This window comes from Poecilia latipinna, unplaced genomic scaffold, assembly GCF_001443285.1.
Source record: "Poecilia latipinna isolate Pla-1442-1.1 unplaced genomic scaffold, P_latipinna-1.0 Scaffold837, whole genome shotgun sequence".
Lineage (NCBI taxonomy): Eukaryota > Metazoa > Chordata > Actinopteri > Cyprinodontiformes > Poeciliidae > Poecilia > Poecilia latipinna.
This window is the reverse complement of record NW_015113453.1, coordinates 1-21362: the sequence shown is the minus strand read 5'-3', so window position 1 is coordinate 21362 and position 21362 is coordinate 1. Positions and strand designations below refer to the sequence as shown.

General features: G+C 39.9%; 1 protein-coding gene across 2 annotated transcripts; it reads right to left on the bottom strand.

The window, feature by feature from the left end:
- Positions 1–768: 768 nt before the first annotated feature.
- mlxipl (MLX interacting protein like) lies at positions 769–20926 on the bottom strand. Of its 2 annotated transcripts, none has more exons than XM_015047651.1 (17): positions 20469–20926; positions 19339–19445; positions 16180–16262; positions 16009–16098; positions 15380–15421; positions 11289–11463; positions 9801–9881; positions 8114–8265; positions 7423–8035; positions 7263–7339; positions 5066–5327; positions 4270–4385; positions 3989–4111; positions 3688–3815; positions 3375–3498; positions 1478–1607; positions 769–1343 (listed from the first exon to the last, which is right to left on the bottom strand). In XM_015047651.1, exons 1-17 carry the CDS (start codon positions 20804–20806, stop codon positions 1195–1197), a joined length of 2790 nt encoding a protein of 929 aa, XP_014903137.1. In that variant the 5' UTR covers positions 20807–20926; the 3' UTR covers positions 769–1194. The 2 variants fall into 2 exon arrangements, with proteins under 2 accessions (XP_014903137.1, XP_014903138.1); XM_015047652.1 differs by having other exon boundaries at positions 5066–5309; positions 20469–20925.
- Between the last annotated feature and the right edge of the window lie 436 nt (positions 20927–21362).

Here is a 21362-nt window from a genome sequence, read left to right as displayed (position 1 = left end):
CATTATTTTCTAGAAACAACAACTTTGAACCTGAACAGCTAGCTGAACTCGAACTCTGACACCAGAGCTGAACTACTTTTAAGCTATGGGGCTTGTGCTTCGGAAGCAAAGAGCCAGAACCGTAATCTCCCCAGTTACTTGGTCTCTGTTTGACACTAAAGACAATAAACACACATAACTGAAAATTAATACAAAGTAGAGTAAAAACATTGTCCGTTAGAATGAATTAAACGTTTAGATACTTAAATATCACATTTTTATAAGAAAAATGTCCGAGAATGTTGCCTACTAGCATAAGCTAAAGTTAATGTTAGTCATAACGTAAAACTCACCTTCGTATCGGTGACCGCATAACGAGGCCTACATCTTAAAACCTTTCTCCAGCGTTGGGGCTTTGGATCGAGGTACATCATTAATTGCTACCTTGGGTAAGCTGTGCAAGCACCTAGCGTAAAATGTCATTGTCAACACCGGAAGTGACAGAGCTGCTTATCCCCGAACACGGAAGCTGACGTGCAAAAAGCCCATTACTTCAGGTATTTGTTTCATGTCAACGATTTATGAAATATTTTTTCCTCACTATGTGTCATCATGAAATATGATGCACTACAAAACAGGATTACGGAATAATTTGAGTGGAAAAAGAGTTAACTTTTAATGTCTAAAGAACACATTTTTAACCAATTTTTACATATAATTGTTCACGTATTTTACAAATTCTTAAAATAATTAAGTAATTCCAGCTGTTTAAAGTATGTCTCTTTTTTCTTCTTTTAAGTTATTATATATACTGTTATATACCTTTTCAATGACTTCTACTGAATTGTGGACTCTGACCCTTTGCACAAAAGTCTTGAGTCCTAGCTAGTTAGCTATCTAGCTAGTTAGCTATCTAGTTGGTTAGCTATCTAGTTGGTTAGCTAGACAAATAGCTAGATAAGGGTTTTGTTAAGCATTTTTAAGGGTTTTGTTTAAAAGTGGTGATATACTTTTTGAACTCCAGGTGGCTTGTATACATAAACCTTGTAATAGCGTTAAATAAACATAATAAAGGCGGGTCTTAACCGCATTTTTAGACACCAGCGGCCACCACAAAGCACCCAAATGAATTTTGAAGCGGCTTTCCACATTTCCGTCCCTTCACTTAGGATTTTTTTCCGAGGGTATTCTTCATTGGTCCGTAAGCTGCGCACACTACTGCCGCATGATGGGCTGTAAGGAGTGGTCCATAGCAGGAGCAGGCTCCCCCTGGGTCACTGCGAGTGCAGCCTGCTCCGGTAGGAGGCTGGGGTCAGTCAGGATGGCTGTGGTTGTACTCAAGAGACGGAGTGAACTCAGAACCACTGGGGGAACAAGCAAGAACAGGAGAAACAAGATTTAAAACGCCGACTTACAGCTTGGCTGACCACAAAGAGGGAGACACTAACAAACGGAGTGTAACTGTAGAAGCCTCTGATGGGATTTGTGCTGGACTCACTGGGTCTAAGAGCAGGCAAGGCACAGTGCTGGTCCAACCAGGAGAGAGTGGATCGACACAGGTCTTCCACGCTCGCCGTGGAAACCATCCCATTGTAGGACTCGAACAGAGGCTCAATGATGATACTGAACTGACACTGAGCTAAGGAAGGGCACGTTTCAGTATCAGGATTCAATCTTGTCAATGAATCCCACCATATTTACAAACCTGGCCAGATGTCAAACATTTCTCAGTGTCTAACGACCTACACATCTGGCATGTTGCGCCTGAAGACATTCACACCAATTTAACCGACAAGTCAATAATTTGTAGAATAAAGTGAATTAAAAGCACAAGCAGTTCATCTTAAATCATAGTGTATGGAATAAGATGTACAATCAGATTAACTAATAGTTTTACCAGTAAACATGATCGCATTATCGTTTATAATTTGTAAATAAATGTTCAGATCAAGAAGTTGTTGTTTTGTACTTTAGAAATGCGGAAGTAGTAAACGTGATAATGGTGCTATATGCTTTATTATTAATTTTGTATTATGAGTTTATTTTTTTTCATGCTAGTCAGCGTGTCATGCAACAAAGGCACAATGGGAGCAGGACTTTTTTACAGCAGATCCATGCTAAGCTAAAATATGCAGCATGCGATTTTGCACAGCACTGCAAAATGATTTGTTTCTTGGACTTATTTATTTTAACATTTTACTTCTGAATTTCTCAGAAGCAGACAACAAAGAGGACATGTTTAAACTTCATCGGCTTGTTAGATTCAAAGCCAATCGACAACCAGCATCATGCCGGTTCAAAGACGTTTCTGTGATGATTTAGTTTCACAGATCTTAAATTAAATGCCTGAGGGGCAAAAAGAAATAAATCAAAAAGTGACCTTGACCATTCTCCCAACTCCCGCAGAGGCGAACTCAGATGTGAACCTGCTCATTTTTGTTTTACAAGCTATAGATGTTTCATAAAACATCTTACTGCACAGGTGCCTCTGGCAGCAAAGTTTGAAATTCAGAATTTCTTTAGCTTCGGTCTTTGATGTTATCTTTGTGGTATGTTTTATTAAATATATTGACTTGAGAGAATCCCGAGTTCATTAATTATTTCACACTTGGATTCAGTATTTCTTTTTTTAAAGAGTGGCATTGACTTTTACAGGAAAAATGGTGAATTAAATAAAAAACAATAATTTTCAAACAATGCACAGGTGTTTAATGTCTGTTTGTTGACTCCCTGACTAAAGAGTGAACTTCTTCTGACCTCAAACTGCAACGTTTAAATTTAATCAGAACAAATGAAAGGTGTGGAAGCTCAACTGATATTTCACAGACAATTTTCTTACCTACATTGCAAAGCATCTGCTATAAGTGGTATAAAATCTGTTCATATGTATTTGGAGAAAAAGGCTTGGAACCACATCATTAGTTGATGTTCTTAAAGTGTCTGCAACCTGAAGTCGGTACTGTCACTTTACACTCAGTGGCTTGCCAAGATCAATAACTTTATTTTAAAACCTCAAAATAAAAATAAAAGTGCCTTTCTTTAACTTTAAAATACATAAAAATAACTTTGATAACAGTTATGTGCGTGCATGTCATTTTATCAGTCGAATCGAGTCGGTTTTTATTTATTTAGTGCCAAATCATTCAAATATTAATCAACTTTTTAGAAGTCGAATGAAGGAAAAGCGATAATTTGATACAGTTTGAAACAACCGACACTTTGAGGACATTTCTGATCTCGGCACCACTGATCTACGGCATAAAACCTAAATAAAACACTCTCAGGCGTGCGGTGACAAAATATAAATGACTACAAAAAATATATTCACTTTCGTGAGGCGCCGCGTCGCATTCAGATCCCGATTTTAAAAAAACTAAATTCATTCATAAGGATACGATCCAGAACTTCCAGTTCTGCAGAGTCTGAGCCCGGACGTACTCTCTGAACTTTTGCCTCATGTAGTCAAAGCGCTGCCGTGTGATGGGGACACCTGTGGCTGGGAGCTGCTGCTGGCAAGCACTGCACAAAACACACACCAACACACACGGAGTCAACAGAGCAGCGTGACCCATCTTCATGACAGCAGGGTAAGAAGAACGAGGAACATCGAGGAGATGAGCCACAGTCTTGAATAAGCATCTCTACTCCTGGCTGATCAGGAAGTGAGGAAGCACACAATCAGAGGCCGATGCTGAGTAAACGTCTCACTTGATGGCAGAGTTCAGGTGCTGGATCTCCTCTCGGAGTCTCTGGACCTCCTCGTGCAGCTGAGCTCTCTCCTGCTGCATCTTGCTGATGTACTCGGCAGTCTTCTGCAGCGTCGTGGCTTTGCTGATCTGTGCCGGCACACAGACAGATTACAACCCGCGACGCAACACCGCGCAACTATTCACAATGCCATTAGCGCCTCTGTTAACATGGGGAGATGTACTTCACCAGGCCGCTCCGGCGCTCTTCACCCTTCGACGGCCTCACTGGTAAATGCAGCTGCGTCATTCGTTCAGCGTACCTTTATGCTCGGCTGGGAGCTGAGCGTCGTCACCAGGTTATGTAAAGTGTCGAATCCCAGTTTGATGTTGAAACGTCTCTTTTGCTCGGCAGAGATGTGAGTTATCCTCCTGGTCTCCGTTTGCTGCAGACAGCACAGAAACGTAGGTCACATTTCAAATCTCATGTTCCCAAAACCTTCCTACATGTGCAGCAAAGAAGAAAAAGACTAGAACATTCCAAGTTCTATATTAATATAAATAAATGCCTTATTTAACATGTAAACATTACAAAATGTCCCACCTTGTTAGACTCCAGCTTTCCTTGTCCTGAGAGGCCGGACTGCGGGGAGCCGGGATTGGAGGCTTTGTCCAGAGGGTTTGGTGGAGAGATTTGGCCTGGATGAGCACTGAACTGAACTAAAAGAAATAACATTGACCTTTAAGTTTAGCTTCAACACACAAATAACATTCTGAATTCGACTCTTAATTATTGACAAAATGAATCAGATTAATTGTGACTAATCGATTACTAAAATAATCGTCAACCAATTTAGAAAGAGAAAAAAAAAACTCCTATTAGACACCTTTTGCTGTCCAATAACTGAGTAAATTAAAAAATAATCAACAGATTAGCCTTACACTGTAATGATGCTAAGTCGAGCAGAAAGGCCTGAGATTTTCACATGTTGACGTGAGAAAGATGTTTTTTTCACTGCATATCCATCCTTTGATACAAATAATTGAGCTTCTCACTAAAGGAATGCTTTGTTATTGCATTTTAAGCAATGAACTGTTTATTTTCTTAATTTAAAATTATTTGAATTATGTGCATCTTTTATGTATTTTTAAAATCATACACAATAGGCGTAAGTGGTTCAATGAAAGATCTGCAAAGTGTGTAAATTTTTTATGTGATTATTCTATTAATCATGACTAAAATAACTATATCCAGCCTTATCAGAATCAAACTAATATGATTTGTTGATATATTGCTAGCTTTTTCCCCACATTTTCTTGAGCTAAATGTTAACATTTAATCACTTATTTGAAAATTCAGCTTGAATGTCCTTGGAAAAGTGAGATATGTAAGGGCGTACCGGTCAGGCTGCTCCTGTCTGTGGCGTAGAGGGGAACAGGTGACAGCTTCTCGGTCTTGGGAACCAGCAGGGCGGCGGCGCTGTTGGTGGACCCGTGGGTGAGAAGAGCGGACACCGCTGAGCCTCTCGAGGTGCTGGCGCGCGGCGCGCTGTGGCCAAGCGGAGGCGTCATCACTGTAGGCCAACCTGCTCCGTGCTGCAGCGTCGAGGAAACGCCGCCAACTGGAGCAGCCCGGCTTGTCTGCTGAACAACACATGTTTTCTGATGAGAAAGAGAACACCAGAGCAAATGCATTTGATTATGTCTAAACTAGAAAGACTTTTGACGTTACATTAAGAGCCAAAGTACAACAGAACAAATCTGCTGACAAGAGTGTGACTTTTAAGCATTTTGTGACGCTTTAATACTACAGAAAGCTAACAGTAATGAAGTGCTAACAAATACAGAAAACAGAAGCACACAAAATGTGCCGATGAATTTTTGGTGACGAAACACTGTTTCAAGAAAATTATAATATATATTTCTCATTTAAAATAAACCCACTGCTACTAATATCAGGATGTCTAGAATTCCTATCTTATTTATTGGAAAGAGTAAAAAGTACAGAAATTATTCAGTTAGCAGGTCTGTTGAGTTTCCAAAGCAATGAAAGACGGACTGCTATTTTTGATATTTGAAATCTTGCTGAACAAAATCAGTCTTTAATCTTAAACTGCACTAAATAAAACCAAGCTAAACTAGATTAAGCTAATATAAGCTAGGCTAAAAACTAAGACAAGCCAAATTGTCTTAGTTAAATAAACTAGATGACAAATTAATATAAATTTAGATCATTAAGATGAACTAAGACAAGAAAAACTAAGCAAAACAAAGCTAACGTAGGCTCAACTAAACTTAGCTAAAGTGAAATGGATTAAGCTAAAATACGCTTTGCTAGAAAACTGTTAACTAAAGCCAAGTAAAATTAAGCATAACATAAGCTAACACAAATTAACATGAGATTAGCTAAAATTAACTTAAACTAAGCAAAACAAATGTACAATATAAACTAGGCTAAATTAAAACAGTGACTGTTGAATGTGTGTGGGTGTGTGTGTGTGTGTGTGTGTGTGTGTGTGTGTGTGCGTGCACGTGTGTGTGTGTGTGCACATGTGAAGGAAGAACAGTCGCTGTTCAGCTTCATGGGGACTTGACATTGAGAGCATATGCTTCTTGATAAAGATGCCTTTGGCTTTGCTTTCAAAGAATACAACCAAAAATAATAACAAATTAAAATGGGATCATCTAACATGAGCTCAGTTAAACTAATTTCACTTATTTATGATAAACTAAATTATTAATAGCTAATCTAATAATAACAAATGTAGCATAAACTAGACCAACATAAGCTAAGCTAATTTAAAATACGGTAAGCTATAGGATATGCTAAACCAGAGGTTCCCAAACTGTGGGGCGCGCCCCCTAGGGGGGGCGCCGTGTCATTGCAGGGGGGTCGCGGGAAGCCGTCTGGATGAAAAAAAAAAAAAAATGAAAACTGTATGCGCTGGGTTTTTACCTTAGAATGGCCAACTCTCTGTTATTCCTATGTCAATGTGATACAGTAAGGGCTTCCACACTTCCCATATTTGTGTCCTCTGTCACCTTTATCAGTTAAAACTGTTTAATCCGTTGTTTAACTGTTTAACCCTACCCTAAATAAAGTAAACTCAACCAAACAACACTAGTAGTTTGGTTGAAGCTTAACTTACTAAAGTTAGGCCACTTTACTATGCGGGAATAACCATCCATTTAAAGCTCTAGTTGACATATTAGACTGCAGCAATTATTTTACAACAAAAAGCCTAATATTTTGCTGAGCACTGTCTCTTCTTTGCTACATCCTTTCTAACATTTAGCAGGATTTAAGAGAAATTACCTAATGCCAGAACTCCTTTGTAAAAGAAAAAATAAAACAAAAAAAACCCCTAAATTTTACATTTAGGAGTTAATGTCTGAACATGAGCTTACAAGCTGAAGGTCTTGACTGCACAAAGTAAGACATGTTCAGTTAAGCTAACCCATGCTAACAACCATCTAGCTATGAGTTATAATCAAAATGGATCTCTGTATTTGAAATATGTGTTTTAAACAATTCCTGTTACGTCTATTTATCTCTGTGCAAAACAGGAGATACAGAAACACTTATTTAAGGCTTACCACAGAGCTCTTAGATGTTGACCTCTGACCTTTAGTTGTCATCAGAGAGGTGCTATTAAATCCAAGCGTTGGTTTTCCTATAAGAACAGAGAAAATTATCCATTGTGCGCTTCACTATAAGCTGTTATCAGACGTGAAGCGGTTGTTTGAATTAGCTCACTGTCATGTGTGCTGGAGGAAAGCAGCTTAGCCAGGCAGCTGGTGGGGATGGGGGCAGTGGATTGGGGGTTGGAGGGCAAATCGGGGGATCCAGCTGTCCGCAGGCCTCCTGTCTTCTGCTTGTGTTTCCCCCTGACCCCTGAAACAACCAGCTGCTCCGGGACAGACAGGCAGTGGGTCGCTGTGACAGGAGCCAGCGCTGCGTGGACCGGGTCCGACGCGGCGGCCGGGTAACTGAGAGAGTGGCAGTGGGTCTGGGAGTATGGGTCCACCGCCGGAGAGTAGGTATGAGCCTGGTACACGGAGCCCTGGGCTCCCATGGTGGAGGCCGTGTGAGTGATAACGGTGGAGGTCACGCTCGTCGTTGTGTAGAGCCCAAACTTGTGACACGGCAGCGGGTGCAGGAAAGGAACGCTTGCAGAGACAGGCTGCTCTGCGTTACTAGTGTATGCCGTAGACGCAGACGCATCGTGGTACGACTGATGTCCGTACGACATGGCTCCGGACGCCATGCTGGACGTATGGTACTCGCCACAGTCCTGGCTAGCCCTGGTCTGCTCTGAGCGAGGGCTGGATGTAGAGGGCTGGGCTAGACTGTCAGAAGACAGAGTAGGCTGCAGGGGGGGGGGACTCAAAGTTAACATTTGTTTTTAATAAAACTCTCCACAAAGTGCTGTAACCAGCAGAACCACCTGAGACAGCTGGGTGTCGATAAGAAGCTGAGGGGCCGTCACAACAGGAGAGGGAACGGGAGCATAAGCTGTGCTGGGTGGACCGTCAAAGTAGCTACAGTCGGCAAACCCACTCTGGTGAGTGGGCTGACCTCGGTAGTTCAGAAAGATATCTGGGAACACAGGAACAGAGTTTATTAAACAGCCATACTTCCCATATTACAAATTACTTTTATCTGGGAAACATCGAGGTAGGGATGTGATGTTTTATAATGTAATGTTTCTCTTTTGTGCTGAAACAATAAAATTGTGTTTAAAAAAAAAACAATTTTTTTCCAATTTGCCAAAATGTTCGGAAAGTGGAACAGTGCCCTCTGGAGGACAAACTGAGTATGACAGTATTACTGAAAAATAATGATCTACCACTTTCTCCAGTCACTGGTTGCTGAAGCATTCACAAAAAGCTGTGGATATAAAATATCTACACTCCATGTTCATGTTTATTTTTGTGATGAACAAAATGAGACCATGATAGTGTACTCTGTCTGACTCATAAGAAAGAAAGAAAGAAAGAAAGAAAGAAAGAAAGAAAGAAAGAAAGAAAGAAAGAAAGAAAGAAAGAAAGAAAGAAAGAAAGAAAGAAAGAAAGAAAGGCACAAGCAAATCTGTTGGAAGGAAAAACAGAAAAAACCCGTAACGACCTGGCTTCCTAAGAATGAGAAACATGAAACAAAACTTTGTCAAAGTGTTTTTTGATAAATCCAAAAACACTTTGTTGAAGTGTCGCTCTGTCCTCCCACAAGATTTTAGGAGATTTTAGACATGCCTGGATGTAATACTCAAAACAGAATATTGTTTTTCAGCTCTGCTTAATCCAGACATCTCATGGTATATTTGAGATCTTCGGTAAAGCACATTGCAGCATCCTTTGAGTCTGATAAGTGATTTACAAACGTCTCAAAGAATTTGAAATCAGCCATTCTTACTTTACAGTTGTGTCCAAATTTTTTAAGTACTTAATGGACATAAAATTAACTTTTTTTTTGTTCATTACAAAACATAATAGCAATTTTTTTTACACTTAGGTACAAAGGAGATCTGTCAGTCATTCTGGATCCACAACATGAAAAGCGCCTTCATTTGTTAGCCGTATTGATTGCTTTCTATTTTTAGGCTATCGTCAGAAATAGCAACCGGATTTGGGTCACTCTGTCTTTGAAAGTATTTACGTAGGTTTAACAAACGGCTGACCAAGTCTGATTTTGAGTAAAATTCACTGGACGCTTGTGGTCCAGCTTACTACAAAACTATGATGGCATCAGAAGGTGTGATAAAATAAGGAGCAACACTTCATGCTGAAACATTTTCGGTTTTAAAAATGGTTTTATTTTGTCAGGGAAATGTCTTTAAAAATGTAAAAATTATTTTTAAAAAAAGCTCTGTGGCCACCATCCAGATTTGTACCGTTCTTGAACTGCAGTGGGAGGCCACACAAAATCCCCCCAGGTGCTGAAAATGGCCTGTGGACCTGCACTTTGGACACCTACGGTCTAGATTTGTCAAACTGATAAGACCCTTACCTAACCAGCTTCAAGAAAAACAACAACAGGTAATATTAAACACTAAGACATCACATGTTGCGGTTGCACGGAGATTTGCTGGCAAACAAATAAATCGCCGCATAAACAGAGGAATAAGAAGGGAGTACCTGGGATGTCCATGAAGTCATCCATACTGGGCTGCAGTGGCGTCAGGCCCGGCTGGATCATGTCAGCATTGCTTGTGTATGCTAAAGGGAGAACGCATACAAAATGAAATCATTCACTAAAAGGCGTGCTCCTTATTTTCACACGACGGTATCAATTGTTAAACTCATCACCAAGACAAACAACGTTAAACAGAAACAATTAAATCAGTCTGTAAGCTAATTAATAAATAACAACATATTGATCATAACTACACCACATTTTATCCCTTTGACCAACCCCAGACTGAATTAAAACACGTTAAAATGTTAACTTTGATGGTTTTATAAAACAAATTCTGACACAGAGAACAGAACCAGCCTTCTTTATTTAGTCCTTTTAAAGGAGCAGTATTAAAGATTATCAGGATATTTTGTGGCCCTATTGTGATAACGATAAAAATCATGATAAAAATATACATATTTATTTTTAGGAAACTGTATGACTGTGACTTCATAGCACCACAAACACAAATATTGTTCTTGGAAAACATTTGAAATAGGCTTCTTCAAACATGACTCAGAAGAAATTCGACTTCACAATTTAACCCCCTAAAATTGGGGCTCTGTCTCTTTAAGAAACTCCTGCTCTTTCTGACACTCCGCCTTCAGCACGTCATCACATCTAAGTGCTGCTGCTGGTAGTTTGAAGGAGCTGAGTGAAGTGATCTATGATGCAGAAGCTCGGCTGGGAAGCTGCAGCTCCAGGAAGGCAGCGCTTGGTTGCCCCATGAAAGAATCAAAGCAACACTCCATTTATGTGCAAAGATAACACGATGAAAAGCTTATTTTACATAATACTGCTCCTGTAACTTCCTGACTCAGATGCTGCTACCCCAACAGATGAATGTCGACGGCTTCACTGTTTCAACAATATCCGAGTTATTTCCAAGAAGAATCGTTAAAACAAAAAAAGATAACCCACATACTTTGTCTGTTTTAATGCTGCTTTGTCATGAAAAATAAAAGCAAAGATTACCGCTGTCAATCAGACGGTGCGTGTCTCCACAAACTTTGCCTGTTTGGTGCTTTCGTCTCAACTAGCCCCTTTGTTTTTTTTTTTGTTTTTTTGAGGAACAATTTTGTTTATAAATACTTTTAAATTCACTTAATTTGTAGTTTTATTTATGTTTTTTAGATATTTCAAATGTCTTCTAGATCCAGTGTTAAATGTTCATTAGAATTTAAAGTTTATCTTTAAGAATGTGTTCTTGCATCATTATTTTTGTCACTATCATTATGTTACTTAAAAATGGTCTCAAAACAATGCTATCGTTTATCACAATAACTTCTGGAACAATTTATCGTCTTGCAAAATTTTATGACAGGCCTAATTATGCTTGACACACCATCACATAACACCATGACGACCTCTAAAACTTAATCCCTAAACACCCCTCAGTTTTACACAAATTCATTTCGAAAGTCTCCAGATGTGGACAACCAACTCACTGTTGTGTCTGTCGCTGGTCCAGGGACAGGGTTTCTGGGTCATGGTGAAAAGCGTGTCGGAGATGTCGGACAGAAGGCAGTCCAGGTCAAACATGTGGGCCTCTACAGGGGCGACTTCAGGTTGCTGGTAGGAGTGACTGGACCATCTGTCCAGCTTGGCCTGGCAGGTCTGCCCCTGCAGCACCGCAGGAGAAAGACGGAGAAACGTCATCAGAAGCCAAGACGCAAACGAGCAGAGGCCAGAGCGATGCGATGATGACTCTCATGAAAATTGAACTACAGGATTTAGAATGTCATCATGATATTTTGTGGTGATGTTGTGACAGTGCTGAAAACTTTGATGGAAAACTATTTAATACTTCTCTTTTACGTAACTTTATGACTGTGTTGCCCTGCGACAGACTGGCGACCTGTCCAGGGTGACCCCGCCTCTCGCCCGGAACGTTAGCTGGAGAGGCACCAGCAACCCTCCCTACCCCACCAAGGGACAAGGGGGTAAAGAAAATGGATGGATGGATGGATGGATGGATGGATGGATGGATGGATGGATGGATGAATGAATGAATGACTGACTGACTGACTGCATGGCACAGCATTCATAATTCCACAAACACAAATATTGTCCTTGAAAAATATTCCTGTTATCGATAAGCTTCTACTCTGTGGGTAGATTGGTCGTCTTGTGATCGGAAGGTTGTAGGTTCGATTCCAGCTTCCTCCTGCCACATGTCGATGTGCCTCTGGGCAAAGCACTTAACCCCAAACTGCCTACCGATCTGCGCATCGGTGTATAAATGTGTGAATAAGTGAATGTGACTCCAGTGCAAAGAGCTTTGAGTGGTTAAGAAGATCGAAAAAGCCTAATATAAGTTCAGTCCATTTACAAAGTGTGATTTACTTCACTCTGCTGCACAGTAACTGCATTTAGTCATATTTTCAAATGTACTGATATTTACTAATGCAGTGCACATTTTTTTATATACCAACAATGACTGAACTCTATCATGACAATAATAAATCAAAATTCCTAACATGATGCGATAAATTATAAACGATACGATAAATGTCCACCTCTAATCTGAACCAAGAAATAATTCTTAGTTGCAAAATTACTTTAACTCATAATAACAAAAACTAAAACTCAACATATTTGAATTCATGCATTACAAAAAAGATTTACAATTGAATATCCTTTTACAAACAAAACTACACTCCGCCCCCCTTAATAGCACCAGTCAGTTAAAAACGCTTTATGTTAAAGAGCCGCCGTATTCTGGAAAGCAAGTAAAACTTACAGAAAATGCAGCTCATGACTCGGTCCGCTCCCTCTGCACACAGCGCTTTATTTCACCCTGACCGTCTTTGTCATCTTCACCCACCAAGCCCAGACCCGGAGCCGGTCTTATAGGGAAGCCTAGATTGAGCCGGAAGCTCCTTTGATTACGTTTGAGACATCCCCTCTGAGGAGATTGGTGAGTTTTGCATGCACATGCATGTGTTTGTGTGTGTGTTTGTGAAGCCCATTATGAAAAAAAAAAAAAAAAAACACATTGTCAAAAAACACAAGGCCCCCAACAGGTTATCATTATGTGGTTTCATTTTGACGTCTCAATATTTCGAAACCGCCGACAGCCTTTTGTCCCTGACCTAATTCTGGGAGCTGCACACACGTGCATGCAAACAGGAAGACCCGGCCAGTCAAACTGCGCCCGGTTAAATAGGGATAACACACACACACGCGCGCGCGCGCGCGCACGCATACGTAGGAACGTCAAAATTTCCTACTTCTGATAGAACACGTTTTGGGTTCCCTGCATCTGAGTGGTACCTCATAATAAAGACCGCTTCCAAAAAAAAATGAAACGAAGGAAGAACGAACAAAGATTCATCTTCCATCTCTGTTTCATTCAGTGTAACTGGATTCCTAGATTGAACTTATCAATCAACATCATATTTGCAAAAAACAGCCTCTGGTTTGACCTCGAATCACTTCAGGTGATTAATTTTAGATGCGGCCCGTGAGGAAGAATCACTGGAGCCAAATTTCAAGTCATGAAACCACAACATGTGGAATTTGCTTAAAAGAAAGAAAGAAGAAACTATGGTTGACATCATGACCATTCTAGAAGCTTTATTTTAAATTTCTTTTATCTCAAATCACTTGAGTTTTATTTTGGATAATTCACCCTGAAAAATTATTCATTTTCATTTATAAAACCTCAAATCAACACGTAATTTTCCTGTTTTCTTGCCTCCTTTTCTGAGCTGGTGGTCATCCTGAGCAACAGTCTGACTGAACGGCCTACCCCGCCCAGGCGATCGCAGCTTTTCAGCCCTGATTACAGAGAGCTAGAATCTCTGAATCACTGGAGCAGAAATGATGACATCAACAAATTATTAGCAATTTTATGCTATGAAACACACTTCTGAAGCCGAAGAACATTATACCCCCAACGGTCTTATGCAACTGCCCCCGCCCCTATTAGTTTTCAGACTTTCAGCATCAACAAATCTCTCTGCAAGAGACGTTGCTAACATCAAGAAAAAATAAGCAAGGATGTTATTTTACAAAAACGATTTACATTTCTCAGTCTTAATATTTGGTTAGTTGCACTCATTTTATCATAATTCGATTTCTTTCTATAGCAAAAGTTTCACAACATGATCTAACTTATTTTACCTTTTTTTAAAACGTAGATGTGTCTATTCCTTAATTAAATAATCAAAAGGAACCATTTTTGGCAATTAGACCACAAAATCTTAAGTTTACAAAAATAACCTTGTGTAAAGGAGGAATCTAGAGGTGGTTCTTGAGCGCAATTGTTTTGACTCAAAAATCGATTTTGAATCGAAAGGTTGGCTTTAAAAATCGGATTCAAATCATGAGATAATAAACGATTTCCACCCCTAGAATATAAACTATTAGCTTTTCTATGTTTGGTTTTCTGCCTCCCTCCAAACATTATAAATATGTTCATGAAATACAACTCTAGATTTGTTCACGATTCCCAAAACTAATGGGAGTGATCTTTTTTTTTTTTTGCACTTGCCTTTGCGAAATAGTTTAAACAGCCAGATTACAAGATATTTCTTGGATTCTAAAACACAACTTTTACTGCATAAAACTGGAAATAAATAAAAAAAACTTGGCTCTATAGATTTTGGCCAAATTAAAACAGAGACCTAGTGAGATGAAAGACCGAAAAACTCTAGTTTGATGGAACAAAAATAGATGTTTGGTTTCGCTTGTGTGTTTTTCCAGCCTCTGGATGTAACCGGTGGATGGCCAGATAACACATGGCAGCGTAAAGCAGCGATCTTTGACCAGCTGCTGATATGTCCCCTTTTAAGTACCGTGCAGAATCTGATCGCACGGACGCTAGGAGACAGACTCATTACCGGAGCGTTCTTAATTTTTAACTCAGCTAAACAGAGCCTCTCGGCGCCGGAGGGGAAGCTCAGTTTATCCGCCGCCGCTTCATTCACAGGACTGAGCCGTCATTCATGAGGTTCCCTCCTGCTTCTTTGCCGAATTACATCTGCACTTTGGGTTTCTGCATCCTATGGCGTCACGAACAAACTCGCAGCACCTCTGCTGCTCAAGTCTGACAAAAGCCCTGCTGCAAGTAGGTCACATTTAAAAAAAAAGGAAGAAATAAAAAGAGACATTACATTTTGAAGCAATTTCACTTGAATGAAGATTAAAACCCCCCTAAAAAGGAACGAGAGGTGTTGAGAGTTCCTGGTAATCACTGTGTCAATTACCTACAAATGTCAGGCTATGACGCACGGCTCAAGTGTTGTTTTGTTTTCTTGCCCCTGCGGATCCTTTTTTTCTAGTTTCTATCTAGTTAACAGAAGGAGACTCGTTCCTCATGTTCTTATAATGCATTCAGGTGCGAATAATAACGAAGCAGGTCACTGGCCCACGCGAAGCGGACCGGGTCAGGCAGCCGGCTTCAGCCTCGGATGGTCAAAAAATAAATAAATAAATAAAATCGATGTCCCTCTACCTTGATGCACTTACAAGACAAACAGAAAGAAACGCAGGAGCAAGAATAGACAATGACTTGTCAGATCAGATGGCATACCTCCTGCAGCATCGACAGGATGTCATCCTTTTTCTTCTGAAGCTGCAAAACAGAAACAGAGAAGCATTACAGTCTGATTTACAATAAGTGAGTCTGACAGTCGACACAAAGAACAAAAAAATTGACCCTTTCCAGTTCTTTAATGGCAGAGAAAGCAGACAAGTTTTCCTGCAGAGCAAATAATATGCAAATAATATTCAGAATTGAGAAATCTGAAAATAAAAATTGAGAAATTCTTATATATATATATATAAATCGCTGGATGATTGCCAGCGTTAAGATACTCCTCCTGGCTCTGATTGGTTGTTTCAGAGCGGTGCATTTCTGCATATGGCAGTAGGACCACAGGGTGAAAGCAGCTTGATTTTCTTCAAAGATTTTCAGTTCCATGTTACAACACTGACAGTTTTAGCAAACTTTTTTTTTAAAATAATAATTACATTAATAACAAATTGAAAATGTAATGAGGCATCCAGGATTGTATCATCTATCCAGGCTTGTGTTTACTCCATTACATACTGATAACTGAGTATAATTTAGGACAAACAAATAAAGAAAAAAAACAACTCTGCAACTCCTAGATTTCTAAGCCGAACATATGGAAACACATGGAGCCGACTCACACTCACCCTTTTCTTGTAATAAATCCTCCACTTGTGGTACTCCTTAATCACCACTTCAATCCTCCTCTTCCAGTAGCTGCCCTCCAAAATGATTGCCTGTTGTTCCAACACCGGAGAAATCCAATGTTCAACAGAGAAGGAAAGCTAACCACCACTCAATTCATTTGAATCGCTCACCTCAGGCTTTCGGTGAGCTTCTGCCTCTGAGCCTTCCAGCGGCGTGACGAACCCGCACACCGGGTTCTTCCTCTTCTCCACATCTGAGGGTAAAACATACAGAGCAGGTATGTTTTAGGTTTTAGCTTGAGCTAACCAGCATTATACTGTAAAAAAGACATTTATGTGCAATCTGGTAAGAGCCAAAAACATCACGGGATTCCAACCCAGGTCTGAAAGGCAACAGTGATGCCAGCTGTGAAAAGACACAAGAACAACTTACTGAACATACATTAGAGTATACGTTCAGATGAGACCAAAAATACCTTTTGAAAATGTACAATCTTTAAGTATAAATTAAACATACTTTTCATTAAAGCTATATTTTTCTATTAAAAATGGTTTCCTTTATTAATGAATATCCTAATTTTAAATGTCCCGTGTCACTGCAAAAAAAAAACACACTAAATTTTGCCAACTTTATTACACTTGAAATAACACAAAACTAACTTACAAATAACTTTTCAGCAAGACTTAAGAGCTTGTTTTAAGTCAATAATTCCCTATTATTGATTAAAAAAGTACTAGTCCAACTCCTCTTATAATATGGGAAACATTTCTTGTTATAAGTGAAATAATCTGCCAGTGGAACTGGTACTTATTTAATGACTAATAATGAGTTATTGACAAGCTTATCTTGCAGAAAAGTTACTTGTAAATAAGTTCTGTCTTATTTTAAAGTGGGCAAAGATATTAGCACTAGAAATCAGACCAAATAAGATTTTGGGGGTTTTTGCAGATACGTTACTGTAAGTGAAAAATTATAGCAATTAACAGAAATTAATCATAATTAATCTATATAATGAGCTTCACTTTGTGATAAAAGTTCCTAAGATAAATGGGTTTTTCAATTATAGTCCAATTTATTGAATGCGTCTGTATATAAATGTCTGGTTTCAACATATTCTGACATTGTATTATGTTTTCACTGAAACAATCACTTCCACTAGTTCAGGAAACAACTTTCTACTAACATGTAAGATGTAAATCATGTTTGTTAATTTAGCGTCAGATATGTTTGACGTCTCTGTGTTTTTGTTGGTCATCTGCAAGAAGCGTTGTGTTTTTCATGAACAGCATCCCCTGCAGATGGTTCCATCCATATTTCTCAAGCTAAAGCTGTGCATGGATCACTCTACCATGTTCCCAGAAGGTTTCCTTCGCTACATGTGTAGACCGAGGAGCTATTTTTACTCCAAGAGGCAAGAGATTCCAGTCCGACCTGCAGGCGCCGGGACGACCTGAAGGCAGAATCCTCTGTAAACCACACCTCAACTTTCAGCTAGCATCGCCTGGCCGTCACAGAAAAGACAAGAAACAAAAAACTCTCCCGCTAAACTCACAACCAGTCAATAATTTCAATTTTTGCTTGAAGGTTATTGATTGCCATCGTGTCAAAAAAAAATCCATGTTTAATCTTTTTATCCATCTTGCATATTTAAAAAAAAATCCAATTCCACCTGTCTGAGAAAGATCTACAAAGAGCTATCCGTTACTTTTAACAAGTCAGGCTATGCGATAGAGCTGAGATATGTCAGTCCCTGTTGCCCTGTGACTTGTTTGCAGCACTGATGAAGTGATGATGTCCAGCACAAATTTAAAGGCAACGCCTTTTGTGCAACACCTTCAGAGCACAAAGGCAACATTCCACACACATATTACAAAGACATTCAGGGTTCTGAGTACAGGTCCGTCTGCGGTCCTGAACTGTCCCCACCGGTTGAAAAGAAAGATGATTTAAGACTCTACAAGGTTGCACATGTTCCTGGAAAAGAAAATGTTTTTCAAGTATTATGAAAAGGAGAGGAAACATTTTAAAAGGCAGGTAAAGTGTTTTGTTGTTTGTTTTTTTTTCTTTTCTCGTGGTATTTGTTGTATTCCTGGAATCCAGTATAGAGCAGTGAAACAGTTTTCATACCATTAACTCAAAATTTTCACAATTTGGTGAATTTTAAGAGGATTTTATGACAGACAGCGGCCTTGTCATAATTCAGATGAGCTGCAGTGTGTTCTTACACTATTGATACACTGATACACTTTTTTCACTTCCGATGCCGATATCTGAGATTTAGTATCCGATACAGAAAAACAGTGCTGAATTGACTTAAAACTTTTTTTTTAAACACAGACATAAATGAACAGAATTAAACATTTATTTGATAAACCTGCACTAGTACAGCACATTTAAATACACCAATAGCTGGTCGAACATGTAAAAACAAATTTAATTTGTTCAGTCAATACAATTAGCATAATGTGACGGTGCGGTGAGAAGTTGGACAAGGAGTTAGCAGCGGCGGTTAGCCACGCTAACCCGAAACAGAAGGCGCACTTTAACTTTATTTCACTTCGTCCACGTAAAGCCAAATATCTAGTTATAGTCTCATACATGAGAAGAGTAACGACAGTTTACCGCTCTGCACCGCCTCATCATCACCGATGTTTCTCCTCCCTACAACGCGGAAGACGAGTTCTTATTCTGTACAGTAGTACAACCAAGGAAAAAGGGAATAGGCGCCCCCTTGTGGTGATGCCTACTCATCTCTAAGAACCAAGCAGTATAATGACTGTTAGAATAACAGCCAATGTAAAATAAATAATGAAGAAACTGAAGTTGACAAATAGAATGGGTTAACTATCTTGGTCAAACATGTAAAAATAAACTGCAGCAAACCTTTCAAATGGTTCAGAAAGTTACATTAAGAATTCTACATATAATCTAAAATAAATAAAGCCTGACATCGCTCAGAGCACAAAGCATAGAATGAGACTGAATAGATCTATCTGCCCTGATGAATCAGGCACACTGTCACATTACTCAATCTGGAATTTTTTTTTTTCAATATCGGGACCGACACAGATATTAATATTGGATCAGTGCATCGCCATCTTCAACAGACTGCTTGTGTTGGAATGTGACTGAATTAAATGGGCCAAAATTCCTCCATTGGTAAAACAAACAAACAAAAAAAAAAAGAAGCAAAAACGGTATAAATAAAATTGAAAACGGGAAATCGTTTTTCACAGCTGTGTTAGATGGCCTGTCCGCTTTTATTTTCCTAATCTCTCACTTTATAATGGGCAGCAGGTGGGAGCGGAAGAGAGGACGTGCAGACTCACACTGAATGAACCATGCTCTCCATATTGCGTTGTTCAGACGGATCTTATCCCTCCAAAGCAAGCGCAGGCCCTTGAACGACTTCCATTTGGGAGAGACTATTTTCCCACTGTGGTGGAGCAAAGAAGAAAAAAAAAAGAAAGAAAAAAGTGAAATATGAGTTACATCTTAAAGAAGAAGAATGCTGAAAAACAAACTGTTGCCTGACTGTCTCCCCCCTGCGGGAAACCTGTCCTGAATTTGACTAATAGCACCTGACTGACTGCTTTCTCACTACTCAGACAGGATGTTTGCCCCTTTTTTTTTTTTTTTTTTTTACTCTAGGATCCCTCCGCCTGCAGAGTGCTGAGAAAAGGGCTGCTAATGTGAGGTGCTCCAGGTGTTGCTAGGAAGCCCAGCGAATCATTATCAACATGCTTTTAGTGGGTTAAAATGTCTGCAAGTTATTTTCTGAAAACTCATTTAATCTGCTTTGTGTGCAGGACAGTAGATAGACTAAACATATTATAGATTACAGTTGATTTTTTGTAATATTTTAGCTTTTCGAGTAAATCTATATTTGGAGTTTAGCATTTTCTGCAAAAGACCAGCTGAATTTCTTATATTAGTGACTGCAATATGTAGCTGCATCATTAAACAAGCAGCTGTGAGCCTTAAATTAAAGAAAAGAAAAGAAATAAACAGCAGTGGGCCTTCATTACATGACCTTTCCCCCTTTGCCTCAGTTTCTCTGTAATCTTTCCATTCCTGCCAACTGGATTCAAAGTCCAGTGTACAGTGAAGACTTTCCAGGCTGTTGTGTAAGAGAAACATCTACAAGCCTCAGTTATCAGTTAAAAGGGGAAATCTGTTGGAAAACATACTTTTATGCAGACTTTCTTCACTGCAGGTTGCTAGAGGCGCTTTGATACATTTGTGATAAAGCTTGAAGTCATTTTTAGTCTGCAGAATACTTTCTCCATTTCATTGGAAGAGCTGAATTTAAAACTGAGAATGCGTGTTAATAAAGCGGGTGGTTCAGGTTATGTGAGATTCAGCACTAAAGTGCACACAAATCACTTTTCTATGGTCAATAATCTGTGAGCTCAGGTTAGTTGATGACCCGGTCCCGTGACCAGGCTGCAGAACTCACCTGTAAGCCAGAGACATGCACTCGAACAGCCGGGTGAGAGTGGGGTCGATGCTCAGGCTCCCGGAGTGGTACCGGTAGGTCTGGCACCACGTCCTGTTCACCGTGTCGAAGTCGTACCGCAGCGAGCCGCCGCTCTTCCTGCGGCGCGCCGCAGAGTCGCTGTGCGGCGACGACACCATGAAGTGTCCGCTGTGGATCACCTGGGTGCGGGCGAAAGAGCCGGGCGCGGGTTCGACTCCAGTCGGACGAGCAGGACCCCCCTCCGGTTCCGAGTCCGACTCAGAGGAGTCCTGCAGCTGGCTCCGCGCGGCCGAACACACGCTGCCGTTTCTCGCCATGGCATGCAGCGGCTCTGCCTCTCTCCCCCTCCAACCCGCGCTGGATGATTCTACCTGACCAGGGTGGACTCCTTCCAGCAGCAGCGACCGCACACCTCTGCGCTCTGGGCGGGAGCACGGCAGTGTCAGAGCAGACTGTCGGCGTGTCAACTTCCTGATCCGTAAAGTCTTCACGCGAAAACAACTCGGAGGATCTTTAAGGGTCCAAAATGCTGCGGCATTAATTATTAGTCATGATCAAAACAGTGTCTCAAATACTGACCTACAGTGCTATGCGGTCTATTTTTGGCAGGGCTGGAATTTTATTTATTTTGTTATTAAAGAAAAAATAAAATCTAATCGTTTTATAGAATTATCGTACTATTTGACGATACTTATATTGTCTAGTAGTATATAGAACATATTCTGACATATTCACGATATTTTGTGATATTTTGATAAAGGTAAAAGAAATTCTTACTCCTTTTTAGATACTTATATGGCTGGCATGGCATGGCACCATAAACACAAATATTGCTCTTGAAAAAACCGTTCCCATTTGAAATCGGCTTCTTCA